Here is a 17,065-nt window from a genome sequence, read left to right on the forward strand (position 1 = left end):
CTCTCTCTCTCTCTCTCTCTCTCTCTCTCTCTCACACACTTGCACTACTCCACTCTCTCTCCCTCCTCTTGCCACTTCCCTCTCTATGGTCGGCATAGCAACAGGCGTCAGGCTCGTCAGAGATGGCACTGTGGTTTGTTTCTCCCCCTCTCCCAGAGTCTCTCCTTTCTGCTTTCTTAGTCTACATTTGCCAACAGTTGGTGCTGTCGACACGTACTTCAACAGGTGTAAAATGTATTGAGAATGAGGAGCTGAAGGCTTAGGCCTTTAAGACTCTATATAGAGAGAGCGATGTCTGCCTCCTCTTGAATATGATGAAATTGGACAGCACTTGCTTTAAGGTGGTCAAACTATTTTCCTCAAACTACACATGACACTGTGCAAAAGGAAGAGTGAATCTGCCCATGACAAGAAGCTCATGCTCACAACCAAGTGGTTAGATTAATAGCTTCCTACTTTGCACAGCCAGCTGCACTCTTCTTTTAGTCGGTAGGCGTAGTTGGGTAAAAGGAGAAAAAGTTCCTCAATGAAGCTGTTCTCAAGTTTTGTGGATTTGTTTGCATAACTGGGCCATGATTCCTGGAAAAAGATACTGCTGCTGAGCTGTTCAGATGCATTTCATTTGAGCACCTGAGGCAAGTGCCATATAGTTTCACTGTGTTCAAGAGAAGTTAGACACCTTTACAGCCGGTCTCTTGAAAACTGGGCACTGAGACCATCTAAATAGAAAAGTGGCACTACGGGTCAGAGAAAAGACATTTGTTTCTTTTCATTTTTTTGGAGAGTGAATTATCCCTTCAAGGCCAGTCCTTCATATTTCATTGCACCAAATCCTTCACGTCTGAGTCAATCTACTTTAAACCTTGACTATTTATCCACCTGCCCGCCTCACTGCCTGTCTGTGAGTCTGGCCTCTGTGTCAAGACTCAGATGGTGACTAGTGACTTTGTAAAAAACAAAAAAAACAAAAAAATGTTTCCGAAAAAAAGTTGTTGTGTTAGCATGAGTGGCCTCCCTCATGTGCTGTGTGTGGTGTGCCATTATGTGTGAAGATGTGCGTGTGTCCTCAGGTCATTTGTCAGGTTTTAAAAGCACCCCCCCCCCCCCAACTCCTACCAGACGTTCCCTCCTTACACTACTCTGCTACAGTACGATGTAGCTCTGAAACCAACCAACCAACACATCTTACTCTATCTCTCCCTCCTGTCTGATAAGAGGCCTGTATTATGAGGACAGTTGGTATTAGTATTTTGCACTCTGCTCGCTGATCTTAATGCACTTGCAAGCATGGCGGTCTCACTCCAGTCCAGCACAGGCTTTGATTTTGCTCCAGGTTTGCAGCCCATTTCCCATCATGCGCTCCCACTGTATCTGCTAAAGCTCACTGAAAGCACAGGTGGCACACACACACACACACACACAGAAACACACAAACTCATGCAAAAGTCCCCTCATTTTCAGCTTGCCAACTTCTCCTGGGTGGCAGCTAAAATCAAAGCATTCATCCATCCTTGACTGTGGGAAGTAAAACGTGGAGCAGGTCCGATCGACGTGGGCTGGAGTGGGACCGGCACGCTGGTGTGGGGAGTGATTGTGTCCTGTCAGCCTCTGGTTAGTGTTCTGTTCTAATCTGCTGGGCTCCCTTTGTGAACCTGTGGACGGTGCTTCTGTTCCGAGTGCCATGTGAGAAACAAACGCTTCAGTTTTGAAATGAGAAAAAAAAAAAAAAGATGTTTTACTTACTATGTTATTTTGATTTACCTTTATATTTTTGTTCGTTTGTTTGTTTTTTGTTATCCAAGGGTTTAAAGTTCAAAGCTCATACTCTTATGTGGGGACTTGCCAACCTGCACTCCTCTTTAAATGTGATGAAGTCTTTCTGTTGGTTTAAACCATGTGTGCCAAATTGTATGTATATTCCTCTGTCCATGCTTTGAATATTAACAGTGCATAAAAAAAAATATGAAGAAAATTCTGTTGTTGGATGCATTTCCGTCAACCTTGAAGAAAAGAGAAAAAAAAAGAAAAATTCACACAAGTTGTCACATTGTGTCAGATTTATATCCCAAAATGCTCACAGGTGCTGACAGAATTTTGCTGCAGTTTATAAAAGGTTTAACACAATCTGTATTTGGTGATTGGTTGTAGTCTTGCTGAAGCATAGGCCTGCATTGTGCCTCTCTCCTTACCTCAATCTGAGATGTATTTAGTAAATGCTTTTCGCTGTGTTTTACCAGGTCTCACATCATATCGGCCCCAATAGGATGATTCCCTCTGTTGGTTTACAGCTATAACATCAGTATTACAGTGAAGAGGAACAAAACATGGTGGATTTAAGACTCAAAACTCCACCACACCAAAAGATGGTCGTAAATCTGCAAATTTCCCCAGCTCCAAAGCTCTGTGCTATTCCTCTCTATGGATTTCTTTTCTTTCAGTTTGTTTCCAAAATGGTTTGTATAACAAGTGAGGGACCAGATGTTTTTTACACAGCTGTGCAGGAAAGCCAGTACTGTAACACAGCTGAGCACAGCCTCTGCTTATTGGCTAATCATAGCTCAGTTCTGGCCTGCCCCAGACACAACATTTCCGCTTTGCAGTTGATCTCAGTTCACTCAAGGATTATTAAGAGTCATTCCTCTTTTCCTGTGCTGCATCTGCAAAACCTCTTGGCCGGTGCAACAGTTGCAGTCCAGCAGCCAGCCAAAAACTCCTCTCCATATCAGCCTCTTCCTTCTGCATACACATTCAAAGAAAATAGAGCATTACTTTGACATCTGGAATTTGAAATTGCATGCATTCATCTGCATGTGGAAAACAGATTAAAATCCCTTTTCTTTTTTCTTTCAACATTTTCCCCGGGGTACTTTTGAACTGAGATGCCTTTGACATGAACTCAATCAGCGGGGTGGGTGTTTCGCGTCTTGAATTCGAGTTCAAGTGGATCCGTCGGTTAAAGTAAAACCCACCCCTTCCTACTGTGGCCTGCAGCCTGAGAGCTTTTCCACCGTGGTGAAGCTGAATTGTAATCTCATCTTGAAATGGTTTCCCAGTCATTCCAGACACTTATGCAAGAGTACTTAACAACTCAGAGATGCAAGGGAGGAACAAAAAAAAAAAAAGTATTTCAAAGTTTTCCAAAAAAATTAAAGTGTTTTGTTTTTTTGAACATTTTAGATTTGATTATACTGTCACTCATAGTTTTAGATCTAAAGAAAGTGAGTACAGTGAGTGTTGTATTTCCAGCAGCTACTTTTCTATCCGTCTTGGCTTGAAGCTGTAGTCCCTCACAGCCACCCACAGTTTGCTTTGTGGTGATTTATTTCTTCTATATGGTTTCTCAGGTCATTCCAAACAGCAGTTTTCCCTATGTAGGAACCCACTTAAATCTCAATTTACTAACACACACATCATTGTTTCACTGAGTTAACTGCACAAACTGTCACACCAATTTTCCTTCACAGTACTCACATTTTAAGTAAGCTTTAGTGTTCTAAGTCAAAAAAGGGAGGATGAAAGTGGCTTAGTTCCACATTCAGAGCCACTGTGTTCGCTACACTACGAACTCAAACGACCACATCTGCCTGCAGCTATTATCCTTAACAGTCGTTTTTGAGATATTGCAGTGCAGCTGCATTGCAGAGATGCTAAGGAAGTACAACCTGGCTGGGCGTGTCATGTACAGTACTAGAATGCATGTTTAGTCAACAACAACAACAAAATAAGGCATGTGTGTATGTACCGTTCTGTGTCTTTCACATTAGTTTAGTAGTCATGTAGTTGTGTGGTGTGTGTGAGAGAGGAGAATGCCAGCCTGCTGCCCCCCTGCGTCACCTGAGACCCTTCAGCATGGGAACCTCCATGGCAAGCTGGTACATTTACAAGACATCTTAACCTATCTCTGGGAATGCTTCAGAAACCCACTTCACATCCATCCTACTACACACCTGTCAGTGACCACTGGTAACTTTCTACAAGGCATACCCAACAGGTTGATTTCTATATTTCCTATACTCTGTCCTTTCTTGTCTTGTTTTGGACAAGAAAGGACAGAAACTCTGTCCTTTCTTTTTTTTTTTTTTTTTTTTTTTCCCCTTCTTTGTTTTTAAATGGTTGCAAACACACTTTCTCGTCTCAACTTTGTTTTTTAAACCCTTTGAATTGATGCTGCTTCTGTGCTTGACTCTGGGTTTACTGCGTGGTGCCATGTTCTCCACATGGCCTTTAGAGCTTGTAACGCTTCAGTGTGTAATGTTACCATATGCCTTACATGTTTTCCAGGACTAATAAAAAAAAGCATAATAAAAAAAGACAGGAAATGTGCTTTTTTTATTTCTGTGCCCAGAAGCAAAGACAGATTTTTGACAATTAATTTATTAAATTCAGAATATTTTACAAATTACTGTCTGTTGTTCCTAAACTAAATGATGACTACAATCACACAGTGCGGTGCAAATTATTTGGTCTATGCAGTACTGTGCATATTGAAGACTTTAATATTCATTTGTTCTGCAAAATAACCTGAAACGGTATCTTTAAAAAATTGTCATGTGAAATACTATAGGCCCTTCACTCTTGAACAACTTGTTAAAAGAAAATTGGTAAAGGACGTTACAAAATTAAAATTCAGTCTTCAATGACTCCATTATTTAAAAGAGACTACAATTAAAGGATGATCAGATATCAACATCTCACTATAACAAAGTGTGATTGTCAACTAATCAAAACCGCAAAACAGTGCTGTAAACACAAAGATCACCAATATACTGCTATTTTTTATATATAAAACAAGGAAGAAATACATTTTTTACATGTTTTAATCATGGGGCTTTTCTGTTGATTCCTCAATTCCAAGGGAGGTCAAGACCTCAGACAAGCGCGTCAAGTAAGTGGAATCTGGGTACCCATTCCTGAGAGAGACAAAGAGAACATTGTTCAGGTCAGGTCCATGGACTGACTATGACCTTTAATTCTGCAGCTCTCTCAGACATCCTCGCTGGCCTCACTCACCCTGATTTGCCTCCCTGTAAGCTGGTCTTGTGTGGGATGCCGTCCCAGGTCACCCTTGCATCTGTCCCTTTGCCTGTCACTGTGAAGGTGAGTCCCTGCCTGAAGGCTTTCTCCAGCCTGGGCAACAGCTTCTTTGTCGGCTGACAGTCTGGAAAGTAGGCTTCAAATAGCCCTCCCTTAAATGGTTTTCCAGGAGATGGATGCCCATCCTGATAAAACGCAACACAAAGAGCGCAGTCATGAACAAGGTCTCGGTATTGCAGTGTATAAGCTGAAAGGCAGCCTATAGCTACATGCTATTTTGCAGGAGAAGGTCAGAATTGTAACTGCAGCCTATTTTATTTTAACAACAAAATAATGAATACTGGCTGATATCTGCAGATCTCAGCCGATCAAGAAACACACATATATGAACTCATAGCAACAATGTGAATCAGAATATGTCTCTGAAGTTTAGCTAATTCTTTCTTGACACCCTGTAGGAGTCAACTAAAACACAGGTAAAAGACAAACTAATACTTAAAATTAGAGAAATCATAACTCAGAGCTTTAATATGTCTGCACACACCTGATGTGTAACAAGGCCTCTTTACAGAATTGAACTATTTAAACTGATTTAAGAAAAGGTCCTAACTGAGCAGCCTTTCTTATTCTGTCTCATTTGTAGTCTCTGAAATGAAAGCTTAGAAGGTGCGCCAATGTAATTTCTCATTCAGATAAAGCACAACAAAATATCAGCGAGAAATGTTTTTAAGCCACTCACCGCTTGGATACCATCAGGAATGCTGTAAGTGATCTTGATAGTACAGAACTTGTTGTAACCTGGCAAAGTGATGTTTAGTTTAGATTTTACAATTTTGCCCAGGATGCCCCGAGGTTTCTGCTCCGTCTCATGACAAACTCTGCAGCGGACATGTACCGTGTCCAAGCACTTTGAGCAAAAGGTAGTTCCACATTTTGTTCTCTGCACAGATATCCCAGTTTCTCCACAAACACAGATGTTCCCCAGCCTCTCCTGGCCTGGTTTGGCTTCCCCTGGGGTGTTCTGGATCTCTGCTTCTTCTTGACCTACACTGCCTATCTGCGTAGCAGGTAAGGTGGTCCCTTTCTCAGTGCGGGTTAATGATGATCCGATACCATTCAGACCCCTCACACTATCATTTCCTGGTGTAGACTGACTGACAAATGACTTAGCCTTCTGTCCATCCATCTCCATTGGATCTATAGGCTTGACTTTCTCCTTAATGACATGATCTTGCCTTGCCAGACCAATAGATCCACTCACAATCTCCCTCCCACCAAAGTCACTTCTGTAGGTTGTCCTCCATTCCCGACTCCTACTTGTACCATCAGCATTGCCTGGTTGGCTCTCTCTAATCACCTGAGAGTTACTGTTAAAGTGCAAGCTAGTGCTTTTATCTTCATTCATTTGAAAAGAAGTTGGGGAATATTGGTATTTGTCAGGTATTTGAGCCGAGTCTCCAGAAAATACTTCCCGCAGGGTAGCACCTACCTGGGAACACAACTGCCGTGGACCAAGAAGATATAAGCTCTTGGCTAATATCTCGATAGTAACCTTCTTAAAGCGGCTCCGCACTTCAGAGCAGCAAGCTTGTAAGGTTTCATCTGCTTTGTCAGTGATACCCAGTTCAGACAAGGACACCTCCTGCACAGAGAAGTCTGAACTAACTGAGTCAACCAGCTTCTGCAAACCTAGATGACATGAAGTCACTTTGGATGAGTTTGCTCCTCTTATGGTAACAGTCAGCTCATGACTACCTAAGCTGCTCTCTTTTAACTGGACATCAGAAGCTAGATCTTCCACTCGGTAGCTGTATGATTCTTTTATATGTTTCCACATTATCCTGGATACTGTAAGATCTGCAGTATAGACTTCCTGCTTGTCCCTTCCTGTTTGGGTACTGAAGCTAGAAGACCTGCCCCTGGCTCTGACTGTGGACTTGCTGCTATCTTCTTGACTCTTCTGACTCATAACTTGAGCCTTCTGCTGAGGCGTTCCTGAGAAACTACTGGCTCGCTTCAAGGTGGATCTGGATCCAGCAGACTGAGGTGCAGGACTTCCTGACAAACTGGACTGTGTACCACTAAAAGGGGATGATGAATTCTTAGGTCGAGCATCTGTTAAATCTGGATTCAAAGAGGTTCTATTTTGAAGCGAGGAAGATGCCAAACTAGATCCAGTCTTGAACAAAATGTCTCCTCCTGTGTTTTGGGGTACTGCTCTGGAAACTGCCTCACCAGAAGTCCCTGCTGTTTCTGAGAGTACATCATACCCTAACATTGGCCCTTGGCGTGTTTGTCTGCTGGGAGATGAGTTTGTTCGTAAAGTGAAGTCAGCTGGTCGACTGCTTAACGCAGCTAGCCCAGAATCCTTAAACCGGGCAGCTAGTTTATACCTTCTGGCTCCTTCAGCTCTTCGTTCATCTTCCTCTGACTTCAGCATCTCATCTAGCTTATCATCCCCCGATGCTACAGTGGAGGGTGTGGGGAGAGTGAATCTCTCCTCATCAGTCTGAGGGTATAAACTTGAACCATATGAGGGAAATCTCAGGAGACTAGCTACATCTTCCTTTTTATCTCGCTGGTTAACATTGTCCAGGAGAAGAAACTGCTTGGCCTCTGACACATCACTACTGCTTCCAATAATATAAATATTTTTTTCATCTTCATTCAGAATAAGTTTGGGAAGTCTGACACTTAAGTTCTCAATTGCCCTTTGCAGGCCTCCACTGGGGTGCAGGATAGCTTTGGGCAGCTGGGATCGACGGATTTTGGCCTCAATGTCCTCATGAAGCTGACTTATAGCCGTTCTGGCTATCTTCAAGCGCTCCTCCTCTAGACCATCCTCCCCAACTGCTGCTGTAACATGCAGAAACAGAGTGGTCAAACCCTGACTTGTTACATCCACCACTTCAACCCCATACTGCTTCAGGATATGCTGGTATTCCTTCCGGCAGTGTTTCTGTAGGTACTGAAACATGTCTCCATCCATAATTAGTGAGAAATCATCCGCCGAGGTTGTAGAATGCTGCAAAGCAGCTCCATCTGCCTGACCAGTGTCCTCCCAGGTATAACCACCAGGTGTCAGGTCTCTTTCTGAACTTAAACTGTAGTTGTCAGTTGGCCTGTCAATGTGATTTTTTTCTTTGTTGTCTCTTTGCTTGTTGGCTTTTCTGCTCTGATCTTCTGACTCCTGTGTATAATGCTTCTGTGCTTTTTGAACAGACCGGAAACCACTGGAAGTAGGCTGACTCAAGTCTTTTGAGTTTTCTGCTGAGTTTGAGCCTCCAGGATGACCCAGTAGTTGTGCCAAAGCTGCCTGCACTGTGGAGTAAGAGCCAAATATTGTAGAGCATTTCTCAGTAGCAGTATAGTTGATCTGGACATCGTGGTGGCTCTGAAGAAGGCTTGTCAATGCCATGATTCCCCCTGGAAGCTTGCTGTAGTCAATTGTTGCTGATAAGCTTAAGACGACCTATGATGATGAGAAAAAGAAAAGAGAAAAACAAATTAATTACTAATAATTTTACACTGTATCTGTTGAAATTGTGCAGAGCAGCAGCTAAATCTACCTGATCTGGAGCGAAATCTTCACAATGCTCAGTTACCGTGAGCTTATACTTCTTCCCATCCACATCCAGAACGTGTAGCCTGTGGTGAATAACTCTCTGTGCCACTGTGCGAGAGGGGTCATCAGAGAGAAATCAATCACAGTCTGTGAAGCATCCTGACTAAGTGTTTCTACAACTGGCCACTCCATTGACTTCGATGCCAACATTCCAGTTTAGTGTAAATCACTGGTGGCAGCAGACAGTGTAGTACCTTTCTATTACTTTGTAAATGAATGCCATCTTTGGTTGGTTTACAGTTGTTTAGTGTTAATACAGTCAGTATAATATGTAACTAATCCCCCCTATTTTCCTTTGGGATTAATAAAGTATTCTGATTCTGATTAATGAACAGTATTTTTGCAATGAAAGACCACTGACACAGAACATTTAGTTATTCAGACAGTAATCCCTCTGATCTACACAGCAGATGAGGAGACGTGAACATACACTGAACCTACTGACCTCCGCTGTCCTCGAAGGTGATGAGAGCAGCCAGAGGCGTTGCCTTGAGGAAGGTGACAGAGTCTACTTCCCCTCCTCCATTTTTTTTTCTAAGGAAGTAAATCAATAGCTTGTCTTTCAGTGTGTTATCCTCGATGCCTGTGGGCAGTCCACACACCTTCACAGTCCTGCCTGGTTCTGCCATCTGCTGGAAGAAACACAATCACTGTTGCTGTGAGAAGGAAAACTCTTGAAGCTGAATGCAAGGCTAAACACTAAAATGTTTTCATTTTGCATTAATGGTGAACATGAAAATCAAAATGATGATGGCTAAAATTTAGAACATGACATCTCTCAGTGAAAGACACAACTGTGAATAGGAATTGAAACATATTTGATAGTCCAACTCCCTCTTTTGGGGGTTACCAGGAAAGTACATCAACACAGAAAACTATCCCCAGTTTCCAACAACAGAGAATATTTTTCATTAAATTGTAGGAAAAAAATGTCTAGACACTTTGCAGCTGGTTATTTGAAGCAACAGCAGGCTAACACCAAAAAAATATATCATTGTAATGTCAAAACTACTGAGATATCCAGACTGCTATGTGGAAACGAAAGACTAGAAAACGCGTAGACTTCGTGTATTGCGTACATGTTTGTCCAATATCAACAGGAGTGTAAATTTCGTGTGTAAAATTGTACAAGTGAGGTTAACGCCCCTTACTCCCCTTCTTCCTGCTTCCCACGACTAGTCTGTAACTAACTGACAAATAATAAGCTGCTCTAAAATGCCTTTTTAAACCAGATGTTGCTTGTAATACACGGCAGATGTTACTGGATTCAAAGTTGCCAACATCTGTGCTAATTGTAAAATAAATCTGATCAAATTAATAAAAAAATTTATTCAACTTGCGAAAATGAAGCGCTTTTGCGTGCTCGTGTCTACACGATGTGAAAACACATCTGCGAGCGTTAAGAAAAGCCACACTGCAGCCAGACGACTGTCAAGGAAGTAGAGAAAATCAAAAACATCTCGACTGCCAATCTTCTTAGCGCATATCGACAGATCTTCTATTTGCGCCCGAGGCAGTTACGGTGTGTCGCATTCTTTGGATATCTTTCAGATTTGCAATCATCACTGACCTTAAAACGCTTCCACGACCGTTTCTTGCTTTCTTTCAAAGATCGTCACTCTTTACGAGCAATGGAAGAAAAGTGAAACTACCGGTTGTGCGATTTTTCTTCCCCGCACTAGGGGGCGACAAAGTGTCATGTGAGTCGGTGCGTGCAGAAGTTTGCGGGTCTATTAACTGTATCATACAAATTCCCAAACTGTTCCTTTATACGTGGTTATTATTATGATTAATATTAGTAGTAGTAGTAGTATTTGTTTGTTTATTTATTTGTTTCTTCTTTCATCTGCCTTTTTTAGGGGTGGCTACGGTGGTTCATCTGCCATCTCAATCCATCTCAATCTGTCAGCACGATCTTTTGGGCTTAATTTGTGAAAATAAATAAATAAATTAATGTATAAAAATACAGGAAAGGTTCTGGTAGCCCACTGTCCAGATTTTCAAGTAATTATAAAACTGAAAGTTCTTGTTAATTCATAGAAAAAGTAGTTTTTTTATTTTGCTGTTGACTCATTGTAAAAAAAACTGAAACAAGAACTATCATTTCTTTGCAAATCTAATACTTAATTTCATTAATGTAGTATGAAAATGACATGGTCTTTATCAGTAGAAAGAACTGTAAGATTTGTGAAAATGCAGGTAATAGTCCAAAATTTATGTCCTCCTTCAAGTTTGCCAAATCAGTCTAAGGGGGCAGATTGGAGTAAGGCCCCCGGGCCTTACATTTGACGCTCTGGAGCATACCTCTTACCTCTTTTTTCCAGTTACACCCTACTCTTATACTAGTATTCCTACTACTACTACTACTACTGATAATAATAATAATAATAATAATAATAATAATAATAATAATAATAATAATAATCTGACCTCCCTGACATCCTCTAGTTACAACAAGAGCCAAAAAGTTATTGTCTAAGGAATGTAAAATACAGTCTTGAGTCTGAGTCTTAGTAACCAGTATACTGATGCTATGTAGCAATATGTGTTCTGTTTTCTACATTTTAATCAGTATAAGCCAAAAGCGGATGATAATAATGTATTTTAATTATATTTAGGTGAGCCGCAGTCAGTAGGTGGCAGTAATTAGTTTGAATACTGACTAATAAGTCATAGAAGAAGAAGACTGTTTTGTTACGTCCAATCAGATGCTTTGTTGCTTCATCCAGTGCGCAGGCGCTGTGTAGCAGATATTTCATGTGCTGTACGTCGTGTCCGGTGGAGGTCACAGACATCCGAGCAAAGTGAGGTACGTTATGACATACGTTATGTGTGTGACAGTAAAATTACTTAACTGTTTATCGAAATGTCATTGTATTAGCCATTGGAAGTGAAACGGAGAGACGTTTTATGTGCTATTTACAAGACAGGTAGTGTTACAAGATTAAACGAACACGAGCGACCACTTTGCATCAGCGTGGGATAACATGCGTGCAGTCACCCGGCGTGCAACTTGGACTTACCTGTCGCACGCTTTTTAACCGTTTTACGTATCTTATTGTCTTATCTGTAGTATTGCTTCGGCCTTAAATCTAAGCTGCGGTGCTCTGTTTAGTTATATGTGCTTGCAAGATGTCTCCGTTCAGTTAGTAGATAAGCTAATGCTAGCTAGTTAGCCAAATTAGCTAACAACCACAGCCTTGGTGTCAGTCCAGCTCAAGGCCAAAGCCAACTGTTATTTGAAAGAGGGGATTTAGCCTGGATTTCCAAGGTCCGTCACAGGATTATGGTGCATTGCGTGGGTGTAGAGGTGGAGATGTGTAGAAAGACATTCAAAGTGTTTTCATTGTCACCAGGTTGCTGTCATGGCCAAGTTATTTGAGTCCATTGGGAAGTTGGGGCTTGCCCTCGCCATCGGTGGAGGTGTCGTGAACTCAGCCCTTTTCAACGGTGAGTCCTAGAAAGATCCATGGTCTAATGGAATTTTACATGTATAGGAAAACATGCTCAGTCATCAAGCATAAAAATTATTAATTTGGTAAAAATATATATTTTGTATAAACCACATTTCCGAAAGAATTCAAGAGGTTTGGGAAGGCAGCAAAAGCTAATGAATAGCTAGCTACCTGATAGTGTTGCATGCAGATGAGAAAAGCAGTTGTTTTAGTTTTACGAACATGTGTTATTCTGAAGTGAGATTTTGGTATTACACTTAGGGTTACACTTAACCTCTTTTGCTAATTTAGGATGCCTTTGGTCTACTCTGTGTAGCACCTATATAGTTGCCTTTGTTTGGTTAAGCTGATGAATTCATTAGCATTCCAGATCATAAACGAGAAAAACTGTGACCTTGAATTTATTCCTATTTATTCTATTTATCCCTTTTGTATACTCTTTATTTATATATGTCTCTGTATTTATATATGTGTATATATGGTATTCTGCTCACGTTCTGTAACTTCTGTTGGTGCTGTGCTATTTGGAAACTGAATTTCCCAGAGGAATCCACCCGAGGGATTAATAAAGTTCTATCTTATCTCTTAATAAAAATAAAATTAAAAAATAAAATTTTCATGTTAAACTATTTTTTCTATATGTGATTCTCTGTCCTCCTCGTTGCAGTTGATGCAGGTCACCGGGCTGTGATCTTTGACAGGTTTCGAGGTGTTCAAGATGTTGTTGTTGGTGAGGGAACCCACTTCCTCATCCCCTGGGTTCAGAAACCTGTCATCTTTGATTGCCGCTCCCGTCCACGCAATGTGCCTGTTATCACAGGCAGCAAAGGTATGCAAGCACTCCAAGGAACTTTAGTTTCTGCAAATTAAGTGTTTGTCAAACTAAGAAGGCTTAGCTTTGTGGTGTGGTGAAGACTTTAATTAGCCACTCTTAAATGTTTAGTTTTTTAACATTAAAAGACGTGTAGAGGGTATGTCAGATGTTTTTGAACACTTAAATTTTCCAGTTGTTACTGAAATTTATATAACTCGGTGTATGCTGAAATAAAGTGTACAACAGTAACAAAAACATTTAGAATTAAAAAATAATAATAAATTAAAAAATCATGGCGTGCCATATTCTAAATTTGAGACACTCTTCAGATGAATCTTGCCATTCCTTCTACAGTGGCAGTGTAGCCAGATTTTTCCCTAGAACTGCATGCTTTGCTCTTACTAGTTGTTTTGATTTCCACCCAGAATGCTGTGAAGTGGAATTAATGGGTTAGCAAGTTCTGTCTGATGGCTCAATTTTTAACTGGCTAGAATGCTATGCCAACTCTGCACTGAGATCTAAAATGTTCTAAAAGACATTATCATCAGTTTGTTCTAGCTGAAGTTATATTTTGTAAGAGCAATAAAGAGTCTTAACTGAGCAAATATGTTCATACACAAACCTCTTGAGCTGTGTCTTAGTAATGTGAACAAAGAAAAGCCATTGTTACAGTTGTGTGTGTTGTGTTGCATTCTAATGTAAATGCAGTAAAAAAAGAAGAAGAAGAAGAAAGAAACAAGAACCAACAGAAAGAAAGAAAAAAAAATATTCATATGGTAAAATAAGTATAGCCGTGGGGGCTTTCCATTAAAAATTCAAAAGTCTCTAAAGGGCATTACAAAGTGATGAATACTTTGACCACCTGTCAGTATTGTTTGCATTCTCACAAACCATGGTTATTTAAGTTTTGAGATCATGATGGTTTTGAGATCTATTATTCGACGTCACACTTGGGGTTGACCTACTTTTTAAATCTAGCATCAGTTGTTTGTTGCACACTTGTTTGGTTAAGTTGGTGACTGTGTTTTCACAAGGTATGTGGTTATAGAGCTTTATAAATGTTTTTTTATACTTTGTCCTGATTTATGGCAAAGTCTCTTTCATTTGATTTGGTCAAGAACTTAAATGTTTTCTACTTGGCCTTGGTTTGCTTAAATGGCCTAAATGGACTTTCTGAATGTACAGAATTAAATGGCAGTGTTAAGTTTATTTATTTATTTATTTGGTGAATTCATGACTACAATCATTCTAGTTCTTAACTGTAGCATTAAAAAAGCATTTATAGCTTAATGTCACATACGCCTCTTGACCACTGTTCCCTCTAAGCTGAGCGCGTGAGCAATCGTGCACTGCTGACACAGTCTACGCGCACAGAAAATCAGCGAAATAAAATAAATACATGTATTTACTTTCATTCCAAGTCAGGCTGGATTGTTTTTTTGTTTTTTGTTTTTTTTGGTGCACAGCGCAGATTTTCTGTGTGGGGAGACCATGTTAGCAGTGCGCGATTGCTCACGTGCTCAAGCTTAGAGCGAACATTGCTCTTGACTAAACTAGGTACATTTTGTACAGAAGAAAAGTGAAATGATGCACTCCCCCCTTCTAGTGTTGCGCACACACACAGCCTGATGAAGAAAGTCTGCCATGATATAAGTTCACAGCCGCTGCATTATTGGTTTTTCCTGGAATTGTAGGTTTTGTTGAACTAGCTAATACAAAGAAAACATTCAATTGTGTTGAATGTCCTTTGTAGTTTTGGCCTCAGTGCATCCCAAAACAGCTGAGGGAATTTAAATCTGGAGACTAAACTTCCTGCCATGTTCTACCTTTTATTTATTTGAATCACAAACACTTGTTTTACTGTGTAGGCCAGTGTATACAGTGTGATTAAGGTCTGAACCATTCACCCTACAGATCTGCAGAACGTTAACATCACGTTGCGTATCCTCTTCCGGCCGGTGACAAACCAGCTGCCACGCATCTTCACCAGTATTGGTGAGGATTATGATGAGAGGGTGCTGCCATCTATCACCACAGAGGTCTTAAAGGCTGTAGTGGTGAGTAAGAATCCATTAAAGGCCAAACAAATTGGCTGAATGTATAATGAACAGAGTCAAAAAGCACTTAATGTCTCTCTCTCTCTCAGGCTAGGTTTGATGCTAGTGAGCTCATCACTCAGAGAGAGCTTGTGTCCAGGCAGGTCAGTGAGGACCTCACAGAAAGAGCCTCCACCTTCGGCCTAATCTTGGATGATGTTTCACTGGTATGAAGTCGATGGAAAATTATGCAGCATTGTTCTATACTATCCTTGGGTTGTGTGTTTAACTGCAGTAACCTGCTGTATTGTGTTCTTTCAGACACACTTGACCTTTGGCAAGGAATTCACAGAGGCTGTTGAGATGAAACAGGTGGCCCAGCAAGAGGCAGAGAGAGCCCGTTTCGTTGTAGAAAAGGTATTTCTAACATTGCATGTAATCCCTGTACTATGAGCGCATTCTAAAACTGTGCATACAGCTTTATCGTTTTCATTTTATCATTTTAGGCAGAGCAACAGAAGCAGGCAGCCATCATTTCAGCCGAGGGAGATTCTCAGGCTGCTTTACTCATTGCCAACTCTCTGATGGAGGCTGGTGATGGTCTGGTAGAGCTCCGTAAGCTGGAAGCCGCTGAAGACATCGCCTTCCAGCTGTCACGCTCCCGCAATGTCACTTACCTGCCCTCCGGACAGGGCACATTGCTTCAGTTGCCCCAGTGATAATGTCACACCCATGTCTACCACCTCCCCTCACTGTGTCCAGCCATTACATAGGCCATGGACGTGGTGGTTGGAGGATTCAATAAAGGATTCTCCCAACATCACACACATTCCTCCCACTATTTCTCTAACCAAATCAGGACTGGGCTCTGCTGATAGCAGTATGGTGGGAGACAAAGTGAGAGACCTATGATGGTTAAATTTATGAAGTCCTTTTATGTAAGGAAGTGAAGGGGTTTATTACTCTGTGATAACCTAAAATATATATAGTACTCTGTTTTGAGAATTGTCAGTGCGGTAAATTCTGTCAAGATTCAAGTTATGTCAAAGTGAAAGCACTTAATGAGTGGAAAGCAACAGTCACTTGTACATCAAAGAAAACGTGTGATTTCTTTAAACAATAAATGTGAATGGTAAATGCCATTCTTCCGTTGTGCTTGGAAATTTCATCAAATTCTGTTTCTGTTTTGAAATCTAAATGAATTGTCAATCTTTCTGATGACTGCAAGGTATGTGTCTTGACATTGTTTATTCATTTGGCTTCAGTCATTCAGGCTTACTAGAGAATTTTATTTTAATTTTTTTAAATGTCTGCCGCCTTCTTTCAGATACCTTTGTCACACTGATGTTACTCCGAATCAATTGGAATATGCTTAGCAAGTGGTACAGGATGGTACTTGATTCTTTTCTTTGCTATCTTCAGTTTGTATGGAAAAAAAAAATCTAAGCCCCGTGTTGCAGAAACGAATGAGTTATTAAATCGCCTTTCTGCCACTCAATTGTCAGTCTTTTTGGCCAAGGCACAGAGATGTTTTACACAGGCATAACTGTCACTGGGGTGGGGGTGGCATTTATTTTGTCTTGCTTTAAGAAAATAAAAGGTACACCATTTTAAAAAAAAAAAACTATATACTAAAAAAAGTGTTTCAAACTGGAAGGAATAGTATTTTTTTAATTAAAGGGAAGATTTATTTTGTATCGACAAAAGTAAACTATGAAGATCATTTGATTCTTTAGAATGAGACATAGTTTCGACACTTTTTTTTCTCCTGTGTTCTTTATATACAGCCATGCATTTTTAAAAAAAAATGTTTTAATATCGCAGAAATATGCAGTTCGGTCATTTTCCCGAGCGTCTTCATGGAAATAAACTGGAGGACTTGAGTCAATTAAAACAACTGTTACCAAAAAAACCCCGAATTAAAATAGAAAAGATATTAAAGTTTAAGAGTGTGATAAAAACTGATTGCATTTATTGTAGTTTTAGAATTTTTCCTCTGGGAGGATTAAACGGTCATCGGGGTCTTCTCATTATGATTTCATCAATCAAGGATTTAAGCTCAGCACGTGCGCGCGCGCCGTGCCCTGTCTGCTTTGGAGGG

At 40.6% G+C, this 17,065-nt stretch overlaps 3 protein-coding genes across 5 annotated transcripts in view; 2 read left to right on the forward strand and 1 right to left on the reverse strand.

The window, feature by feature from the left end:
* Window positions 1-2,268, forward strand: part of vat1 (vesicle amine transport 1) — a 30,988-nt gene extending 28,720 nt beyond the window's left edge. Inside the window, exon 7 of the mRNA XM_005726133.2 lies at window positions 2,238-2,268. Within this exon, the coding sequence (XP_005726190.2) occupies window positions 2,238-2,268 (31 nt within the window). The remainder of the gene's footprint in view (window positions 1-2,237) is intronic.
* LOC102198489 (uncharacterized) lies at window positions 1,624-10,351 on the reverse strand. Of its 2 annotated transcripts, none has more exons than XM_005726136.2 (6): window positions 10,230-10,351; window positions 9,105-9,288; window positions 8,604-8,707; window positions 5,774-8,506; window positions 5,011-5,219; window positions 1,624-4,910 (listed from the first exon to the last, which is right to left on the reverse strand). In XM_005726136.2, the coding sequence occupies exons 2-6, from the start codon at window positions 9,286-9,288 to the stop codon at window positions 4,817-4,819; spliced, it is 3,324 nt and encodes a 1,107-aa protein (XP_005726193.1). In that variant the 5' UTR covers window positions 10,230-10,351; the 3' UTR covers window positions 1,624-4,816. The 2 variants fall into 2 exon arrangements, with proteins under 2 accessions (XP_005726193.1, XP_005726194.1); XM_005726137.2 differs by having other exon boundaries at window positions 9,105-9,291.
* A 1,037-nt stretch (window positions 10,352-11,388) lies between these two features.
* On the forward strand, window positions 11,389-16,162 carry phb (prohibitin). 2 transcript variants are annotated; one of them, XM_005726134.1, is made up of 7 exons: window positions 11,389-11,468; window positions 12,016-12,109; window positions 12,782-12,943; window positions 14,843-14,985; window positions 15,075-15,191; window positions 15,286-15,381; window positions 15,471-16,162. In XM_005726134.1, the coding sequence occupies exons 2-7, from the start codon at window positions 12,025-12,027 to the stop codon at window positions 15,681-15,683; spliced, it is 816 nt and encodes a 271-aa protein (XP_005726191.1). In that variant the 5' UTR covers window positions 11,389-11,468; window positions 12,016-12,024; the 3' UTR covers window positions 15,684-16,162. The 2 variants fall into 2 exon arrangements, with proteins under 2 accessions (XP_005726191.1, XP_013764507.1); XM_013909053.1 differs by having other exon boundaries at window positions 11,393-11,463.
* Window positions 16,163-17,065: the final 903 nt, after the last annotated feature.

This window comes from Pundamilia nyererei, unplaced genomic scaffold (assembly GCF_000239375.1).
Source record: "Pundamilia nyererei isolate P.nyererei 1_Seehausen unplaced genomic scaffold, PunNye1.0 scaffold00018, whole genome shotgun sequence".
NCBI classification, from domain to species: Eukaryota; Metazoa; Chordata; class Actinopteri; order Cichliformes; family Cichlidae; genus Pundamilia; species Pundamilia nyererei.

Excerpts from the sequence above, each read along its gene's own strand:
- LOC102198489 (XM_005726136.2), bottom strand. The coding sequence starts at position 9,288 with ATGGCAGAACCAGGCAGGACTGTGAAGGTGTGTGGACTGCCCACAGGC. Across the intron at positions 8,507-8,603 it reads AAGATTTCGCTCCAGATCAG|GTCGTCTTAAGCTTATCAGC; the intron begins GTAGATTTAGCT and ends TCATCATCATAG. Across the intron at positions 4,911-5,010 it reads TTACAGGGAGGCAAATCAGG|GAATGGGTACCCAGATTCCA; the intron begins GTGAGTGAGGCC and ends TGTCTCTCTCAG.
- phb (XM_005726134.1), top strand. The coding sequence starts at position 12,025 with ATGGCCAAGTTATTTGAGTCCATTGGGAAGTTGGGGCTTGCCCTCGCC. Across the intron at positions 12,944-14,842 it reads TGTTATCACAGGCAGCAAAG|ATCTGCAGAACGTTAACATC; the intron begins GTATGCAAGCAC and ends TTCACCCTACAG. Across the intron at positions 15,192-15,285 it reads TCTTGGATGATGTTTCACTG|ACACACTTGACCTTTGGCAA; the intron begins GTATGAAGTCGA and ends GTGTTCTTTCAG.